We start from the raw sequence: 20,868 nt of genomic DNA, 5'->3' as shown, positions 1-20,868 counted from the left end.
TAAGTGGAGGCTCTTGGAGCCATTATCTGTATCAATGGCTGATACTAGAGATGTGGCGATGGATGGGGGTCTTCATGATGGTTTTCAGCCTGGAGGGCTGGCTATACCAGTTATGGAGCTGGTGGGGTTAGCGTAGACCTCTAGGTTTTCCGTTTTTTCTTTGCCTGTGACTTTGGCTGAGCAGTGCTGTCGTTAGAGTTTGGTGACGTGGCCTCCATGAGGAAGTCTTGAACCGTGTTGGTGTCGTATTTGTGATGCGGCGGTGGAGTTCTTACTGTGATTTCCTCGTCTGAGGAGTCCGTAACCTCCGTAGTGGGCATTTTTGTCTTTCGCCTCGCAGCCTTAGGTAGGTTTAGGTGTCGTTGATTGGTGGTTGTAGCTATTTCAGGAGCGCTGGTGGTGCTGTTATCGTTTGTAGACACCACGTCTGCTAGCGCGGCTGCTGAGATAGTGATGGTAGGAGTGTTGGGAGCTGGAGAAGGAATTACCTCTGTTAATGTCGCCCGGGTCAAGGGCGGTTCTGGAGTTGGTGTTGAAGTTGACCGCATGGTCGTCCTGGTGGTAGTCTCCGGAGTGGTAGAGGAGGCAGTGAGATTTACGCTAGTGGCTATGATGGGGGCCAGGCCATTGTCTATGTATAAGGCGTTTAGTTCACTGACAAAGCGCTGGTTGTCTGGTCCTGCAAGCCTTTCCGCTAGTTTAAGAAGACCAGGGAAAATGCCTGCACGTGATGCAGGGGGCTGTGAAGGAGCCTGAGGGACCTTGGGTTCCCAATGAGAAGGCTGTGTCGCCTGCTGGGAGGAGCCACATGTTGGTAAGACCGGAAAGTCTTCTGGTCGACTGGTGAGAGCTAAGGTGGTGGGTTGAACGCTTGGGGCTCTGGTCGAGGAGGTAGACGAGCTGTTTCTTTTGGCTTCAACCTGGGACTTGATGATTTCCTGTCTGCGGGGGCAGCAGTAGGAAATTGCGGCGTGATTCCCATCACAGAGCAAGCAGTGATGGACCGTTGCCTTGCATATGGAGTAGTGATGGTCCAGTGCGCACAGGCTGCATCTCTGGACAGGGTGCTGACACTTGTTGGTCGGGTGGGAGAGCTCGTAGCACTTAAAGCACTGCTGGATCTCATGGTACCGTTCCTTTTTTATTTGGTGGGGTGGTATTTTTAGGCCGAAGCAGTAGAATCCTTGTGTGGCAGCCTGGGTGGCCGCAGCTATGGTGGTGAACGTAATCTTCATTCATGTTTTGTCGGTGTTACCTTGAGGTTACTTTGAGGTGCTTCCGGAGCTTAGCGTTCCCGCGGCCCGGTCGTCGATCAGGCCTCCTGGTTGCCGGACTGATCAACCAGGCTGTTGGACGCGGCTGCTCGTAGCCTGACGTATGAGTCACAGCCTGGTTGATCAGGTATCCTTTGGAGGTGCTTATCCAGTTCTCTCTTGAACACTGTGAGGGGTCGGCCAGTTATGCCCCTTATGTGTAGTGGAAGCGTGTTGAACAGTCTCGGGCCTCTGATGTTGATTGAGTTCTCTCTCAGAGAACCTGCTGCACCTCTGTTTTTCAACGGGGGTTTTCTGCACATCCTGCCATGTCTTCTGGTCTCATGTCATGTTATTTCTGTGTGCAGGTTTGGGACCAGCCCCTCTAATATTTTCCACGTGTAAATTATTATGTACCTCTCCCACCTGCGCTCAAGGGAGTACAGTTTTAGGCTCTTTAGTCGGTCCAAGTAATTTAGATGTTTTACTGAGTGGATTCTAGCAGTAAAGGATCTCTACACGCTCTCCAGGTCAGCAATTTCTCCTGCTTTGAAAGGTGCTGTCATTGTGCAGCAGTACTCTACTCTAGAGAGCACAAGCGTTTTGAAAAGTATCATCATCGGTATAGCATCTCTAGTGTGAAAAGTTCTTGTTATCCAACCTGTCATTTTTCTTGCAGTTGTGACGGCTACTTTATTGTGTTCTTTAAAGGTAAGGTCTTCCGACATGAGTACACCCAGATCCTTTACATTGCCTTTTCGTTCTATGTTATGATTTGCCTGAGTTTTGTACGTGTGTTCCGTTTTTATATTTTCATTTTTTCCATAGCGCATGAGCCGGAACTATTCTTCATTAAACACCATATTATTTTCTGTAGCCCATAGAAAGACCTGATCTACATCTGACTGGAGGTTCGCCGTGTCCTCTTTGTTGCCTACTCTCATGAAGATCCTAGTGTCATCTGCAAAGGATGTTGCAGTGCTATAGGTTGTGTTCTTGTATATGTCCGATATGAGGATGAGAAAAAGTACTGGAGCAAGCACAGTACACTGGGGGACTGAGCTCTTCACGGTTGATGGGCTGGATTTTATTTTGTTGACTATTACATATTGGGTTCTGTTGGTCAGGAAATTGTAGATCCATCTGCCTACTTTTCCGGTAATTCCTTTTGAACGCACTTTATGTGCAATAACTTCATGGTCACATTTATCAAAAGCTTTTGCGAAGGTTGAAGGTCGAAAGAATGTTGCAGAACTCTAGGTTGAATACCGACAGGTTTGGATTTTCGTCCTCGATATTGTTTATGATATGATGTTGAGGTCGCTCAGCGATCCACCAGCTAGTCCTGCTGGTAAAAACAGTTCTTCCGGCCAGGAACTCACGTGGGAAGTGAGGATGTAGGTAGTGCTCTTTACGAAGAAAGGCATCGTTAGTGAGGAATTTTTCTAGCTCCTCTTCACATGAAAAGTAGAGCACGATATCTTCACCTTCCTGAGTAATGTCATCGGATTTGAGGCCAGTTACGTCCTTCAGGACCTTTAGAGTATTGTTTCTTCCGATAGCATGACCGTCAAGTGGAGTAGCTCTGATCTTAAGACGTTTGGGCCGCATTGTGACCACACTGCGCCTCGTGATGTGATGGCGGGAGATGTCTCTCCCGTCCTGAAAGATCTTACAATGCTGGTTGATTTTATACCCGCACTCGGTCAGGTGATAAGACAATAAAGGTGAAAACATGGGGGGATACATAAGGGATAAATGTGGGGTGAAACATAAGAATAGAGGTAACTGCAGAATGCTTATTGGCCCATACGAGGCAGCGCCTATCAACATACAAAGATTAATCCAGTGTATTTGGCCTGTTATGTTGGACATTGCCTTCTGTGTTGGCATCGTTATGTTATGGTCTTGTCCTTACTCTCATGGTGGGTAGAGTAAATAGTTCCGTGATTTGGGTGTTCATGGTAGGTTGTTCTATTCTGATGTGAATTGCTTCAAGAATATGTAATCATCTTGCATCTTGGGTTTTGTCTATTATGCAGGTATTTTTGTTCAACATTTCTCTTGTTAGAGTAATGTCCTGGGCTTGTCTCATGTGATTCCTAAGGGCACCGGATTGAAGATGGCATGTCAAACGCCTCGTCAGATTGGTCGACGTCATACCTATGTACTTAGATTGAAGGTTACATCCTTCGTGGGGGCAAGTGTATATGTATACAACGCTTGACTGCTGTAGAGGGTTCTCTGTCGGCTTCGGGCTGTTTTTGATAAGGAGTTCGGAAGTCTTCTTGGTTTTGTAGAATATTATCAGTTTTATGTTTTGGTTAGGAGTAGTGCTCTATACTCCTTTATGGATTATTTCTTTCATTATTCTTTCCTCTTTTTTATGTTCACTGTGTGTTGATTTGTAATATAATTTTATTGGAGGTATTATGGTTTCTGTTCTAGGTTCTGGATTATACCAACGGTCCAATTGTCTTCTTTTAGCAGCGTTTATTTCCGCGTTGCTATATCCGTTGTTCACCAATACCTGAGTTACTCTTTCAAACTCTCTACTCACGTTGCTCCATTCAGAGCAGTGGGTAAGCGCTCGACGAATATAAGCATTGAGAACACTGGCTTTGTATCTTTGGGGGCACTCACATCTACCGTTCAGGCATAATCCTATGTTGGTGGGCTTGGTATATACGTTGGTGCTTAAAGAGGTTCCTGTTTATATATATATATATATATATATATATATATATATATATATATATATATATATATATATATATATATATATATATATATATATATATATATTATATATATATATATATATATATATATATATATATATATAAACAAACAGTAACCTATATATATATATATATATATATATATATATATATATATATATATATATATATATATATATATATATATATATATATATATATATATATATATATATATGTCGTACCTAGTAGCCAGAACGCACTTCTCAGCCTACTATGCAAGGCCCGATTTGCCTAATAGGCCAAGTTTTCCTGAATTATTATATTTTCTCTAATTTTTTTCTTATGAAATGATAAAGCTACCCATTTCATTATGCATGAGGTCAATTTTTTTTTATTGGAGTTAAAATTAACGTAGATATATGACCAAACCTAACCAACCCTACCTAACCTAACCTAACCTATTTTTATAGGTTAGGTTAGGTTAGGTAGCCGAAAAAGTTAGGTTAGGTTAGGTTAGGTAGGTTAGGTCGTCGAAAAAACATTAATTCATGAAAACTTGGCTTATTAGGCAAATCGGGCCTTGCATAGTAGGCTGAGAAGTGCGTTCTGGCTACTAGGTACGACATATATATATATATATATATATATATATATATATATATATATATATATATATTTATATATATATATATATATATATATATATATATATATATATATATATATATATATATTTTAGTGAGGTGGATGGGGTGAGGTGGCATTAATAGGGTATTAATTTCATCAACACAAGACACAACACGAAACAATGGGTATTGAATAGAAGTTATTGTATAAAGCCTATTGGTCCATATTTCTTGATGCTTCTATATTGGAGCGGAGTCTTGAGGTGGGTAGAATATAGAATATAGTTGTGCATTAAACCCTATTAATGCCACCTCTTGTTCTGTCTTGTGTTGATGAAATTAATACCCTATTAATGCCACCTCACCCCATCCACCTCACTAAAATGTAGATATAAAATCGGAGATGCGTAAGTTATATATATATATATATATATATATATATAAACAAACAGGAACCTATATATATATATATATATATATATATATATATATATATATATATATATATATATATATATATATATATATATATGTCGTACCTAGTAGCCAGAACGCCCTTCTCAGCCTACTATGCAAGGCCCGATTTGCCTAATAAGCCAAGTTTTCATGAATTAATTGTTTTTCGACTACCTAACCTACCTAACCTAACCTAACCTAACTTTTTCTGCTACCTAACCAAACCTAACCTATAAAGATAGGTTTGGTTAGGTTAGGTAGGGTTGGTTTGGTTTGGCCATATATCTACGTTAATTTTAACTCCAATAAAAAAAAATTGATCTCATATATAATGAAATGGGTAGCTGTATCATTTCATAAGAAAAAATTAGAGAAAATATATTAATTCAGGAAAACTTGGCTTATTAGGCAAATCGGGCCTTGCATATTAGGCTGAGAAGTGCGTTCTGGCTATTAGGTACGACTTATATATATATACATATGTCGTACCTAGTTTCCAGAACGCACTTCTCAGCCTACTATCCATGGCCCGATTTGCCTAATAAGCCAAGTTTTCCTGAAATAATATATTTTCTCTAATTATTTTCTTATGAAATGATAAAGCTACCCATTTCATTATGTATGAGGTAAATTTTTTTTATTGGAGTTAAAATTAACGTAGATATATGATCGAACCTAACCAACTTTACCTAACCTAACCTAACCTATCTTTATAGGTAAGGTTAGGTTAGGTAGCCGAAAAAGTTAGGTTATGTTAGGTTAGGTAGTCGAAAAACAATTAATTCATGAAAACTTGGCTTATTAGGCAAATCGGGCCTTGCATAATAGGCTGAGAAGTGCCTTCTGGCTATTAGGTATGACATATATATATATATATATATGTCGCACCTAGTAGCCAGAACGCACTTCTCAGCCTACTATGCAAGGCCTAATTTGCCTAATAAGCCAAGTTTTCATGAATTAATTGTTTTTCGACTACCTAACCTACCTAACCTAACCTAACCTAACTTTTTTCGGCTATCTAACCTAACCTAACCTATAAGGATAGGTTAGATTAGGTTGGGTTGGTTAGGTTCGGTCATATATCTACGTTAATTTTAATTCCAATAAAAAAAAAATGACCTTATACATAATGAAATGGGTAGCTTTATCATTTCATAAGAAAAAAATTAGAGAAAATATATTAATTCAGGAAAACTTGGCTTATTAGGCAAATCAGGCCTTGCATAGTAGGCCGAGAAGTTCATTCTGGCTACTAGGTACGACATATATATATATAAATATATATATATATATATATATATATATATATATATATATATATATATATATATAAATATATAAATATATATATATATATATATATATATATATATATATATATATATAAATATATAAATATATATATATATATATATATATATATATATATATATAAATATATATATATATATATATATATATATATATAAATATATATATATATATATATATATATATATATATATATATAAATATATATATATATATATATATATATATATATATATATATATATATATATATATAAATATATAAATATATATATATATATATATATATATATAAATATATATGCAAACAAGCCTGAATGGTCCCCAGGACTATATACAACTGAAAACTCACACCCCAGAAGTGACTCGAACCCATACTGCCAGGAGCAACGCAACTGGTATGTACAGGGATGCCTTAATCCACTTGACCATCACGACCGGACATAAGGAAGTGATAGCCGAAGCTATTTGAACCACTTCCCCGCAGGCACTCGGATGGTAATCTTGGGCATAGCATTTTATCAAATCACCTCATTCTTTGGGGCACACGTGAGGAACACAAATGCAAACAAGCCTGAATGGTCCCCAGGACTATATACAACTGAAAACTCACACCCCTGAAGTGACTCGAACCCATACTGCCAGGAGCAACGCAACTGGTATGTACAGGGACGCCTTAATCCGCTTGACCATCACAACCGGACATAAGGAAGTGATAGCCGAAGCTTTTTGAACAACTTCCCCGCCGGCACTCTGGGGTGTGAGTTTTCAGTTGTATATAGTCCTGGGGACCATTCAGGCTTGTTTGCATTTGTGTTCCTCACGTGTGCCCCAAAGAATGAGGTGATTTGATAAAATGCTATGCCCAAGATTACCATCCGAGTGCCGGCGGGGAAGTGGTTAAAATAGCTTCGGCTATCACTTCCTTATGTCCGGTCGTGATGGTCAAGCGGATTAAGGCGTCCCCGTACATATCAGTTGCGTTGTTCCTGGCAGTATGGGTTCGAGTCACTTCTGGGGTGTTAGTTTTCAGTTATATATATATATATATATATATATATATATATATATATATATATATATATATATATATATATATATATATATATATATATATATATATATATATATATATATATATGTCGTACCTAGTAGCCAGAACGCACTTCTCGGCCTACTATGCAAGGCCCGATTTGCCTAATAAGCCAAGTTTTCATGAATTAATTGATTTTCGACTACCTAACCTAACCTAACCTAACTTTTTCGGCTACCTAACCTAACCTTACCTATAAAGATAGGTTAGGTTAGGTTAGGTAAGGTTGGTTAGGTTCGATCATATATCTACGTTAATTTTAACTCCAATAAAAAAAAATTGACCTCATACATAATGAAATGGGTAGCTTTATCATTTCATAAGAAAATAATTAGAGAAAATATATTATTTCTGGAAAACTTGGCTTATTAGGCAAATCGGGCCTTGCATAGTAGGCTGAGAAGTGCGTTTGGGCTACTAGGTGCGACATATATATATATATATATGTCATACCTAATAGCCAGAAGGCACTTCTCAGCCTACTATGGAAGGCCCGGTTTGCCTAATAAGCCAAGATTTCATGAATTAATTGTTTTTCGACTACCTAACCTACCTAACCTAACCTAACCTAACTTTTTCGGCTACCTAACCTAACCTAACCTATAAAGATAGGTTAGGTTAGGTTAGGTAGGGTTGGTTAGGTTCGGTCACATATCTACGTTAATTTTAACTCCAATTAAAAAAAAATTGACCTCATACATAATGAAATGGGTAGCTTTATCATTTCCTAAGAAAAAAATTAGAGAAAATATATTAATTCAGGAAAACTTGGCTTATTAGGCAAATCTGGCCTTGCATAGTAGGCCAAGAAGTGCGTTCTGGCTACTAGGTATATATATATATATATATATATATATATATATATATATATATATATATATATATATATATATATATATATATATATATATATATATATATATATATATACACACATTTGTAGAAAATATGTGTATGGGAAATTTAATGAACACAAGATTATTAATTGTGTTTGGCAAGTATTCTACTGCTGAAAAATAATGTTTAACACTTGAATGTACTTCCTAATTGCGGAATATAATGTTACCAGTGTTAGTAATGATTAACTGATTTTTGGGATCAGTAATTTAGATTAGTATACTGGTCCCTAAAATGTTAATGAATTCACTGACGTAAGTGAATCAGTGAATCAGTGAATTTGGTTTTGGTTTTTATGGACAGTCTGCTGACAGCTGTAAATTGAAATATTTGTATAGCTCAATAATGGTAACACATAATTAATTGGTATGGGGTTAGGCTAACATATGTGGTACACTGCTGGTAATCACAGATAATAAAATATGTTTAACCTAAGTTACTACACGATGTGATTAGTAATGATTAACTAGTATGGATCCGGTTAGAACAGGACCAAAATGTTAGATATTTGGGGCTTTGACTCAAATATGGAATTACTTAATTATGAGAATTAATATAAATCGAAGGACCACCCACTTTTGAGAAAGAGGGAAACAAATAAAAGTGATTATAAGATGGACACTATAGAACCAGTGCCTATGTACGTTAGATTATTTAACAATCACTTAAAGAGAATGAATGGACTGTATTATTAATGGATCAAAGTTAAAAGCCTCAAATATCAACATTGAAGGGGGAGGGGTTATTTCTAGAAGTTCATATATATCTAGGAACCAGTGTAGTTCGTCAACAGTTCATTAAGGACTTAGCAAATTAAATTGAAAAGGGAATGAATTAGGTAATAGCAATTAGAGGCGAATGTGCCTTAGAATACTACAATAATATAGACTAATATTACTAAAGCGATATAGAAAGTTTAATAATACTAAAATATAGGGTTAGTAATATTGATTTCATTAGGAGATGATTAAAGTATCTATATTGGTTAGTATCTCTACAATAACAATTAACAGCTTAACTGTGAAATTAAGTGAGATGAAATAGGTTGCCACACTTTTTTTATTTATATTATTATTACTCTGGCGAAGAACCAGCGGCAGAATAATGCTAGGGATATATTAATCTTTTAACATTTAACAGCACTTTTAGCATTTTGGGAGAGTGAATTTGACTCATAATATACAGTCCCTTTAATATTCAGTACATTATTAATTAGGAACATTCATAGGACACTAGTTCATGGAATTAATTTCAAACCACTTGTTCCCCCCTAGTTTTTCTACTTTTTCACAAAAAAGTGGTGGTCCTTCGTAGCTATCGAAAATAGTGTCAATTTAAATGAATTACATGAGTCAAGTTTTCCCACAGATGTAGCTGGCGTTGTCCTCGTTCACATTCATGGGCTTATACAGCCTCTTGTCGTCTCATCTCCCGTTTGCGTTCATCGACAGCAGTTTCTAGTTTGGCTAACTCGATCTTTAATTTCATGTGTGTGAGTGTGATTTTATCAGCAACTCTATGTTGATCCTGATGCTCTGGAGTAATAAGATCATTGTCTGCAAGGTGATCTACAATCAGGTTATGAAACTCAGCTTTTGTAATCCCATTGGGAGGAGTGATGTGATACTCAGTTGTGAGGGTTATTAATTCTGCTCTAGTAGCACGAATTAATGTGTCGAGCTCCTCCTCGGGGTTAGCACGGAATGCTGCTAACCTAAACATATTAAATATTATATAAATGAAAATATATATAGAAGAAAAATACGAGTACCCTGTAGGAGAACCAATAAGTAAGGATTAATAGACTGCCTTGTACGTGATGAGGCAATATGCCTGAGAATTGTTGTTATATAACTGGCAACACTGAACGTAATTATTTATCGTGTAGGGCAACAATAATTTTACAAGATAAATTACTGTACTATATAAGATAACCTGAAATAAAACTAAGTCTGAACTTTTAAGGACTTGGAGAAACAATATAAATGAATGTTTCGAGGTAGTAAAATATAAAAAGGATGTAGGGATGTCTGTACCCTCTACTCTAGTAGGATTAGGGTAAGAGTTGTCCTACTGGAATCTAGATAATTAACTGCAGAGTTACCATTCCATGTGCTCTGTAAAAAATAGTAAGCTCTATACCTGAGTAATTATTTATGAACTTTGAACAAAGGCTTAGGGATGCAGGGAGTGTCACCACTGTGACGAGAATGGCTATACACGTCCCGAATGTATAACACAGTTCTGGATGCGAAAGGATCTCTAGTCCAATACTTCCTCCTAAGTTCGTAATACAAAGTGGAACATAATAGTTCGAAGACAAATTAAAGTACCAGATAAGTACCCGGGGTGGGGGGGGGGGGGGTGACCTGCCTGCGTGAGTTCTCTCTGTAGGGATAAAATTATGTGGATAATAAAGATATTGCAATAGCTTAGATGACTAACCATTAAGAGCATGAATTTGTGTATAAAACATCACGTAATTAGAGTCAGTCTAATATACAGATCACAAACTGCTACACCTGTAAAGTAGATGTGTTCAGTTACCAGTATGTAAATCTCAAAAGGAATTCTGAAAAAATGCAAAGTATAAAAGCCATGTTTAACAACTAAACACAATCTTAAGCAAAGGTTGCTAGGAACAGCTCCTGAGGCCAGCTCCATGGACAGCTCCTTAGAGTGCCCCTTGGACAGTCCCCCAAATTTATGTGACAGGTTGTGGTATCACGCTATGTTGAACCAAGGTGATATGGCTCGCCGTCACACAAATACCAAAAAAAAAAAATGCAGCATTGGTCCTGGCAGTGTTTAAGTCGTAGGTGGAAACAAATGAAAATCATCAAATAAATAATTATAACAATTTACTGAAATATTAATGAACGAAAATGGCACCTGAGAACACTTGGCTATTATTATATAACAAATCAAATAAATAAATGAAAGTTTAAAGCTAATATAATACAAGACTATACTGGTGTGCTCAAGACAACTACCATACCACCACAGCATCCAGGACACGACGTAGGCTGAAGGCAGACGGCGTTGCAAGAGGCTAAGGTGATCCAAGAGCACTAAGAGAGAGACTGGTTCTTTAGGGAAACGGTGCCCCTTTATATAGTCTGGTGGTGATGATATCACAGCCAGTGGCAAAGCAAAGTGGTAACATGCACTACTACCAAACTGCTAGTTTGTGGCTGGCGGCGCCATTGTGTAGGGATGCACCACTGCTAGTTGAAGATGGATAACTGCTTGTTTGTGAAGGCAAACTACCGGTTAGCAGAGGCGCACGGGTTGCCTCTGAGTCATACCAGGCCGTGCCAGGCCCTGGGGGAGGGGAGGGGGTATGAAAAGATGGCAGGACTGATGACTCATCTTGGCTGGTGTAGAGATCGACTTCCAGTGCAAAGGCATTCAGGGTGAGTAGGAAAGACAATTCCGCTGCTATGTAAGGGATTCAAGTGACAATTATATACAGCACCACGAATTTGCAAATTCGAATTTGCATACAGCACCTTGAGAACATTGTTCACAGAACATTGATACTATTGTATACAACACCTTGAAAACATTGAATTCATCACATTGAGAAAATTGTATACAACATCCTGAGAACATTGTATACAGCAACTCGAGAACATTGTATACAACACCTTGGGAACATTTCCTGCAGCACCCTGAGAACAAGGAATACAACACCTTGAGAACATTGTATACAGCACCATGAGAACATTATATACAAGGCCTTGAGAACATTGCACAAAGCACCTTTGGAACAATGTATACAACACCCTGAGAATATTGTATACAACACCCTGAGAACGTTGTATACAACACCTTGAGAACATTGTATACAACACCCTGAGAACATTGTATACAACACCTTGAGAACATTGTATACAACACCTTGAGAACATTGTATACAAAACCTTTAGAACAAAGTATACAGCACCTTGACAACATTGTATACAGCCCGCATAGAACATTTTATACAACACCTTGAGAACATTGTATACAGAACCTTAAGAACATTGAAAACAACATCTTGAGACCATTGTACACAAACACTTGAGAACATTGTACACATAACCTTTGGAATATTGTACATAACACCTTGAGAATATTGTATGCATCACCTTGAGAACATTGTATGCAACACCCTTAAAACATTTTATACAACAGCTTGAAAACATTGTATACAGCACCCAGAGAACCTTTTAAACAGCTCCTTGAGAACATTGTATTGTGCACCCTTTAAATATTGAAAACAGCCCTCTTAGAGCATTGTATACAGCACCCTGAGAACATTGAATTCATCATCTTGAGAACATTGGACATATCATCCTAAGATCATTGTATACAAAACCTTGTTAACATTGTTTACAATTCCTTGAAAACATTATATACAACACCCTGAAAACTTTGTGTACAACACCTTGAGAACATTTTAAACAACACCCTGAGAACATTTTATACAGTACCCTGAGACCACTGTATGCATCACTTTCAGAATGTTGAATTCAGCTCCCTTGGCGCATTGTATACAACTCGTAGAAAACATTGAATACAGCACCCTGAGACCATTGTTTACAGCACCCTGAATACATTCTATACAGCACCCTGAGAACATTGTATTCATCACCTTGAGAACATTGGACACATAACACTAAGAACATTGGACACATGACACTAAGAACATTGTATACATTACCTTGAGAATATAGTATACAGTACCTTGAGAACATTGTATAAAACACCATCAGAACATTGTATGCAACACCTTGAGAATATTGCAAACAGCACCCTGAGAACATTGTGTAGAACACCTTGAGAACATTGTGTAGAACACCTTGAGAACATTGTATACAACACCTTGAGAACATTTTTACAATTCCTTGAGAACCTTGTGTACAACTCCCTGAAAACATTGTATACAGCACCTTAAGAACATTGTGCACAACACCTTGAGAACATTGTACTTTCTGATAATCTTAGCTGTTCTTTGAGATATTCTTTCTTGAAGAGATGGCAAATCCGTTTCAAGTCAGGTCCACATAGAGGCTTTCATGGCAGGTCTTATAGCACTGTTTGGTGCAGCTTTAAGGTCTTTCCACTGTTGATGTGATAGGCTTATGAGTGCAGGTGCTACATAGTCGATAACTGATCTGACTGCCTGTACATAATATGTGCGAATGACTTGCAGATTTGCTCCTCCAGAGAGGGAGGTTAGCGACCTGTGGATAGCCATCCAGGCCGCAGTTCTCGCTCTCAAGTAAGTGACCTCAGCATTACAATTTATGTGTGTGTCCAGGATTATTCTTAGATACTGAAAAGTGTCCACCTATTCAATTGGTTGACTCTGTACTTTCAGTTGCTTGTTGAGCTTCAATATTTTTATGGACATGGTTTTTGTCTTGGTCGGGTTGAATTTGATACCAAACTGCTTTGGCTTTTCACTGATGCGGTCGAAGCATTTGGGTGCACACTCTCCACTCAAGTCTGTTGAGTGCCATTTTGTCAGCCGTCTTGGGTGCACAACTTTGGAGACAGATGGGCTTTGGATTAGCAGAATCTTTGAGTTTTGCAATTGGCACTATGTATACCCTATTTTAAGCTGTAGGTCTAGTTTAAGAAGTCCAGGATAAATTGCTTAGCCTTAGGTGTGCAGCGTCTCCCTCTGGGCCAAGGTTTTAATATAGGGTATTAAAAGTATCAATACAAGACAGAACACGAAAAAAGGGGTATAAATTCCATATGTTTAGATTTGGGAAAGACCTTGATAAATACTGGTTCAGTAACAGAGTTGTTGATTTATGGAAGCAATTACCACATAAAGTGGTAGAGATGAGGTCCCTTGATTGTTTCAAACGGGGGTTGGACATATATGTAAGTGGGATTGGGTGGTTATAAATAGGAGCTGCCTCGTAAGGGCCAATAGGCCTACTGTAGTTACCTTTATTTTTATGTTCCTATGTTTTTAATCATTTTATAGTTTTTTCTTGTCTCCAGGGGATGTATATATGTTTTTTTCTTTGCCCAATTAAGCTCATCCAGTGTGAGCAGGGGTATTAATGTCTGAGGCTTCTGCACATGATGTCAGGATTCTGTGCCACTTTCTTACTCTGATCCTTTCTGCACTGCTAGTACATCTGGTTGGCGCTGATTACCGGCGGCTCTTTCTGAAAATTTGGTTGCCTGTACTTTGGCGTCCTGTAGGATCCTTAGGGTATGGGGCTTTAGGTGTTGTATTTCCTTGAAACCGCGTAAAGTGGTGGTGAATTGTTTGATTGTGTTAAACAATAAAATCCACAAATCCTGTGGATTTGCTGCCACATCTCTCCAAGAGAGGTGTGTTCATTCAGATGTGAACACCATTCCAGCCACTTTTGTTCTTTGATTATCCTGGTCTCTTAATGCACATGTTCTTTAACCACACAGAGTAGGGTCCTTTTGAGGTCACTTAGCTGCTTTTTGTATAGCTTCCTTGAGCTGATGAGTCTAAGATTGAGTTCTTTGGCACTTGTTACAAATTAGTGCTTGCTCTGTAGGGTCAATGTTTAAGGTAAGGGAGTAACTAACTACTGTGGTTAGGTAAGCCCCGGGCCCCAGGAGAACCGGAGCAAAAGAAAAGTAACACCAAATATATGCTCTGTGTCTAGCGTGATCACCTACCCCCAACTTACTATTGGTAATGGGAACTCCTGGTTAATTTCTTAATATAATTCATTAACCCATAATCCCCCCAAGTTTAATAAATACCTTACCACCTCGATCTTATGTTACCTCATTGAATCCATATAGACAAGAAACGAGAGTACATACAACAAAACTAGAGGTAAGGTCTACTTTCCTTAAGGGACAGTATTCAACACTTGATACCATTTTCACGCCACACGTGTTCTACAGGACACCCCAAAAAAATAAGTACTTGAGGCCCAAACACTGGCCTAGAGAATATAGATCAAATACACTTTGAACAACTAGTGGCATGTACAATAAGAGTAATTTACTTAAACTTGGTATAGTAAAGATTAAGAAGTGAGGAGAATAGAAAGATGTAAAAAGAGAGAGAGCCCACAGCACGATGTCCAGACCTCTTGGAGTTTGGTTAGAGCAGTCCCTCTTCAACACAATGTGGCCGCTGAATGAATCATTAACCTGATCATAGAGTAATATTACTTAGTATTAAATACATGTATTTATTCGCCACAAATCAGTTTTAAGTGTAACTAACATCTTAGCTTTACAAACCACTAACATAATAATAACTCAAAGAATACCAACTCTGTGAGCATCAAGGTGCTCCTGCATTTGGCAGGGAAACAGAGACCGCTATTTTCCAAGCTGAGGTTCAAGTCCTCTTGAATCTTTAATTTTGTTAGATATTTTACTCCTTCATAAACCCAACCTATCTATTAATGTTCTATAATTTAACTAGAACAAATCCCACACACAATCTAAAACAATCAGGTCCTATCTCTAAAATGCTGTAGTGAATGGTCCCTGATTCACGTGAAAATAGATGCTCTATGATCCTGGTTCCGTACAGAGTGCCAATCTTGGATTCAGGGCCGTAATACTCCATCCCGTCCCCCCGCCCCATGATTTGTTTTGTAAGAGCGTACAAGAAATCCATAAAAAAATCTCTGAAAGAAAAACACACAAAAAAATGACAAGGAATGTTTAATGTTACATGAGAACCTAAGAATGATACTAAATACTCGGCAGTTGGTTCGTGGCTTACTGTCGCTTAGATGTACACTACTCAGGTAACCGGGATAGTGCATCAGCTACCACATTTAGCCGAACCGGTAAGTAGTTTACGGTAAGATTTAAGTCCTGCAGGTATAATGCCCACCCGAGTACTCTTTTTTTCATTCATCTGACAGATGAGCACTATTGGGTTATGGTCTGTATACACTTCCACTATATTAGTAGGTATCCATCAGTCTCATGAGACTATGAAGTTGCATTCTGGTTGTCGGTCTGGAGTGGCCTCTCCAGGGTGCAAAGCCAGGGTAGGTTGATACATGGGAGAAACTGTTACCCATGCAGCAGGTACCCCTCTCTCCATGGATTCGAAAGTCTCTAATGGAAAGACAAATGCCAATACGACTGGATCCAGCGATGTTGCAGAAACTGTCAGAACGAGGTTGAAGGGAACAACAAACTACCCTAGGGGCTCTGGTTCCAGCTCCAGAGTTTACGTAGTTGGTAAAAAGAAGGCACAGGGATTCCAAACCTGGAGACCGCCGTGGTTGGGGTGAAGAGCTTCCGAGTCCCGCACCTACGGGTTCCAGACCGAGATCGTCACAAAGTTTCACTTGAAGTGGGCTTCCTTTATGGCCCATCAGAAGGAAGAGTAATAATTATAAATTACAACAATTATTATTATTATTATAATATAATTATTATATTAGTCATGAGATATACCATAATTATTAAAATAATATCATTGTTATATTGGCCGTGAGATATACCTCAAACTTTCGATTGGCTAATACTAGCGCCAACACTTCTTTTTCTACCAACGAATAGTTGTGTTGTGCCTTATCAAATTTAGCAGAGTAATAGTACCCCTGAATGGTCCACTTAATCATCCCCCTTTTGCAACATCACTGCACCAGCACCCCGAATCAGACGCATCGACATGGACTTTAAAGAACCAAAGCTCTAGTGGACTGTTTTTCGGTGGAATTGAATGGTTGACTGCACTTTGAATTGCTTTGACAAAATCTTATTCTGCCCTATTAATGTCTTCAGGAACAACATGCCACTATGAGATGAAGTTTCGAAAGCGGTCCTTTTTTGCTAGAGCGAAGTTCGAGGTTCTTGGTGGAGGAGGAGGTGGGTAGATCTAACTTTAGATCTATTTGGATCCCATGGTGGTCGCTTGTGAGTGTGGGGCTCAACTGGCCATTTTGCTGCATCTCTGAGGGAGGTTGAAATGAGAGTAAGGTATAGTGTACCTCCTTGAATGTGGGTGGGTTCCATTTTGAAATGATTTGAATTTCTGGTAGCTGGTATAGTAGTTGTGCTATGTGAGTGCCGGCCTCATTTATTGTGTTAAAGCCCAGTGCCAAACGATGATGGTCATTGAAATCACCACAAATTATTGCATTTGAGGTCTTGGCACGTCCAAATAACACTAATGTTACGAACCTTATCTCCTGTGGAGGTTAGTTTCAAGTATAAAATGTTGGTGCACACAGAGGAGAATTTTTTATAAGAAAATATCTACAGCTGATTTCCGGGAGGCCGCGAGTTACCAGTAATACTCCGCCCAGCAAAGTAGTACCTTCTCTGCTGGAGATTGTCAGGAATAATGTGAACTGGAATAGCCTAACTATGTGAGGGAAAAATGGACTCCATCTAAAAGCATGCATGGGGAATATGATAAATAAAGTCAATAAAGGGTTTGATTGCAAATGTAAAGAATAGAGTATTAATTGGCGATGACGCAGTAGAGGTGGATGCCATCTTGACTGGAGGGGGAGGTGTATCGCTGCCGACCCGATTCTGCTATTTGAGGGGTTTTCTCCGGCCGTACAGTCAGATAATCCCATCCTTGTATATAAACAGGGTTGCAAGATAGGGTAGAGTAGTTATGCAGATTTTGGAGAGGTTTTATAAGAGTCCAGGTTTCATAGAGGTGTAAATATATGTGTCACTGGGTTGACGGCTGTGTGTATGGTTCTGGGTTTGGGACGGTGAGCCTTAGTGTATCTAAAGCCCGCTAGGGACGTTTCCATATTACTAAACGACCATGCATTGTAAGGATATCACCTTATTGAATATGTTTGTGTGTCTTTTGCATATAAATTTGTGTATATACTAGGCTGTTTTCCTTACTCTTTGATTTGCCCTAGGCTTAAGTACACTAATCTATTCCCCTAGACAACATTTAAAGGTCCACCACCACTAAATTATTAACAGGCCTCTGAGACCCAGCTATTACAAAAGTTTTTGACACACCACCCTTGACAACTAACAGTCCTATTCCAGCACGTGGAAACCTGTAAACATTAAACCCTTCAAGTTTGTCGTGTCTTAGCTCAATTGCTACTCCCATTATTTCTGTCCCCGGCCCACAATCATGTGGGCTGGGAATGGCATGAAGATCGGTTCACTTTTCACACAGATGGCACATCCCCTGTACTGCCCGTTTACCCATGTAAGGAAGACGCCTCGATAGCCTGAGAATTTAGGTTCTAATCAGTCTTGAAGCACGCTCTCCTGTTGCAGAAGGATGTCAATACTTTTGATTGCTGCTATGCATTGCAATTTTTCAATTTTGTGGGCAGCCCAGGTGCATTTAATTGCAGGATATTTCCCAGCAAACACAAATCATTGTTCCAACCTTCACTAGCGTTTCCATAGGGTTGTGTGAAATAAAAGTAGCAAGTATGGTTCAACAGGCACATTGAAATTGAAATTGAAATACGATTATTGAGGTAAAATAAACACAAATGGATGAGATAGCTCAAACTATTCTCACCCCGTTCAGTACAACGTGTTCATACATATATCGACACACATGACAAACAATAAACATATTGCCAAATATTCTGCGGGATAAACATATACATTTCCTCCATTACACAAGTAGTATGGTATCAGACGTACACACAAATATTTTTATGACTTTGGTATACTGTATAGATAATTTGCAAGGGACATGCAGATAATTCCAAAAAATATTAGTCTTGGTGCAAAATTCTTATATCTCTCCAGAATATTATCAACATTTCCGTTGTGACACACCCAGGCTATTTGTTCCGGAACAGTCCTTATCTCAATGTTTGTATATACATTAATCAACGAACAATCAAGAACATAATGGGCTAGGGTGTAAGACCTTAACATACCACATAGTTTACACTTCGTGTCAATATCATGAACACCTATCCCATATTCCCAGTAATATTTGTACCCAAGTCTGAACCGCATGTGCACAGAGTCACTCCAAGCATTTCTTCTATTATCATAAGTGAAATGGGTGTTTTGACTCACATACAGGTAGTGTTGCACGTCGTTGACTTCTCTCATACATTATATCTCTCCTCTCCACTTCTGCCTGTGCCTGAATATTTCTGATTTTTCTTCTTATTTGTCTCATTGTGAATTTCGATGTCAACTTGTGGTTTTGATGTGGCACGTTTGGCCAAATCATCCGCCACCTCGTTGAGCACTATTCCAACATGAGATGGAATCCACATGAATTTCACATTGTGACCTTTCAGCTGCATCTCAGTTATCCTTTTCCTACAATCCTCAGCTATGGACATGAAGACTGGATTTCGACTGTTTAAGGAATCAAGTGCTCCTCGGCTATCGACAAATACAAAAACATCTTTGTCGTCATGACGTACTTCCTCCAAACACGCCAGAATGGCCTGCAGTTCAGCTTGTGTGGATGATATATAATTTCTAAGTTGGAGTTCAATTTTCCTGTCCACAGTTCCAAACTCAGTATATTCCCTTATTAGGACATCACACCCTGCCCTGCCATCGTCCGCCACCGACCCGTCACTATAACATGCATATGAGCAACCTTTATCTCAAGAATGGTAAAGGTATTCATTTATGTAATTTGGCAAATGTTGCCTTTTCTAACACTAGTTTTTCCTTTATATATTAAAACTTTTTCATGTTTATATATTAAATTTATGTACATTACATATATAAATGGAGAATGTTGTTCTATAGCTGTATGAAACGTTTTTAAAACATTTAGTTACTCGAAGATTAGATTACAAATGTTTGTGGCATACCTAATATATTGACTTAATTAATACTCTTTGTTCCCCTACATAATAAAAAATAATCATCTCTATATATTATATTTATATGTTATTTTGTAACATACATTATTGTTAATTGTGAATGTTGTGTCATAGTTGTATGATAGGTGTGCTAAACGTTTACATTTCAGTCAACAAAACTCTATTTTTTTTTTTAAGATTTTGCTAAAAAAAAATTTATAAAACTATTTGCTAAATGATATATTAAATAATACTGTTTTCAAGTTTAAAATTATATTTATGTACTTTATGTAAATACATTAACGTAAATTGAAAATTTTGTGTCATATGTGTATGAAAACACATGCAACATTTAATCTAACCTTTTTATTGGAATAAATAAAAATAAGGAGTATCAAAATACCTCTTAATCAAATACATCTGTATTACAGCAGATTTTACATTAAATATCATTAAAACACAAATGGGTGAGTGCAACTAGGTAAGTACAATTACTTGAGTACATTTAGGGAATACATGTATGTAAGTACAACCACATAAGGGCAACTAGAGGAGTACATGTAGGTGAGCACAACAAGGTGAGCATTGCTAGGAGAATAAGAGTAGGTGAGTACAACTACACAAGAACAATTAGGAGAGTACATGTAAGTGAGTACTGTCAGAAAAACCGACCCCATTTACTAACATTTAATACAATAGGCAGATAATATTGCTGCTGTATGTACTAACAAGTTAAATAAAATAA

General features: G+C 38.0%; 1 protein-coding gene across 1 annotated transcript in view; it reads left to right on the top strand.

The window, feature by feature from the left end:
- The first annotated feature begins 453 nt into the window (after nucleotides 1–453).
- Nucleotides 454–20,868, top strand: part of LOC123748225 (cytochrome c-like) — a 116,960-nt gene continuing 96,545 nt past the window's right edge. The window contains exon 1 of the mRNA XM_069332175.1: nucleotides 454–588. Coding sequence (XP_069188276.1) covers nucleotides 454–588 — 135 coding nt within the window. The remainder of the gene's footprint in view (nucleotides 589–20,868) is intronic.

The sequence above is a fragment of the Procambarus clarkii genome, chromosome 27 (genome assembly GCF_040958095.1).
Source record: "Procambarus clarkii isolate CNS0578487 chromosome 27, FALCON_Pclarkii_2.0, whole genome shotgun sequence".
In the NCBI taxonomy this organism is placed as follows: domain Eukaryota; kingdom Metazoa; phylum Arthropoda; class Malacostraca; order Decapoda; family Cambaridae; genus Procambarus; species Procambarus clarkii.
The sequence above is the reverse complement of the archived record's forward strand: the minus strand, read 5'-3'. Positions and strand labels throughout refer to the sequence as shown.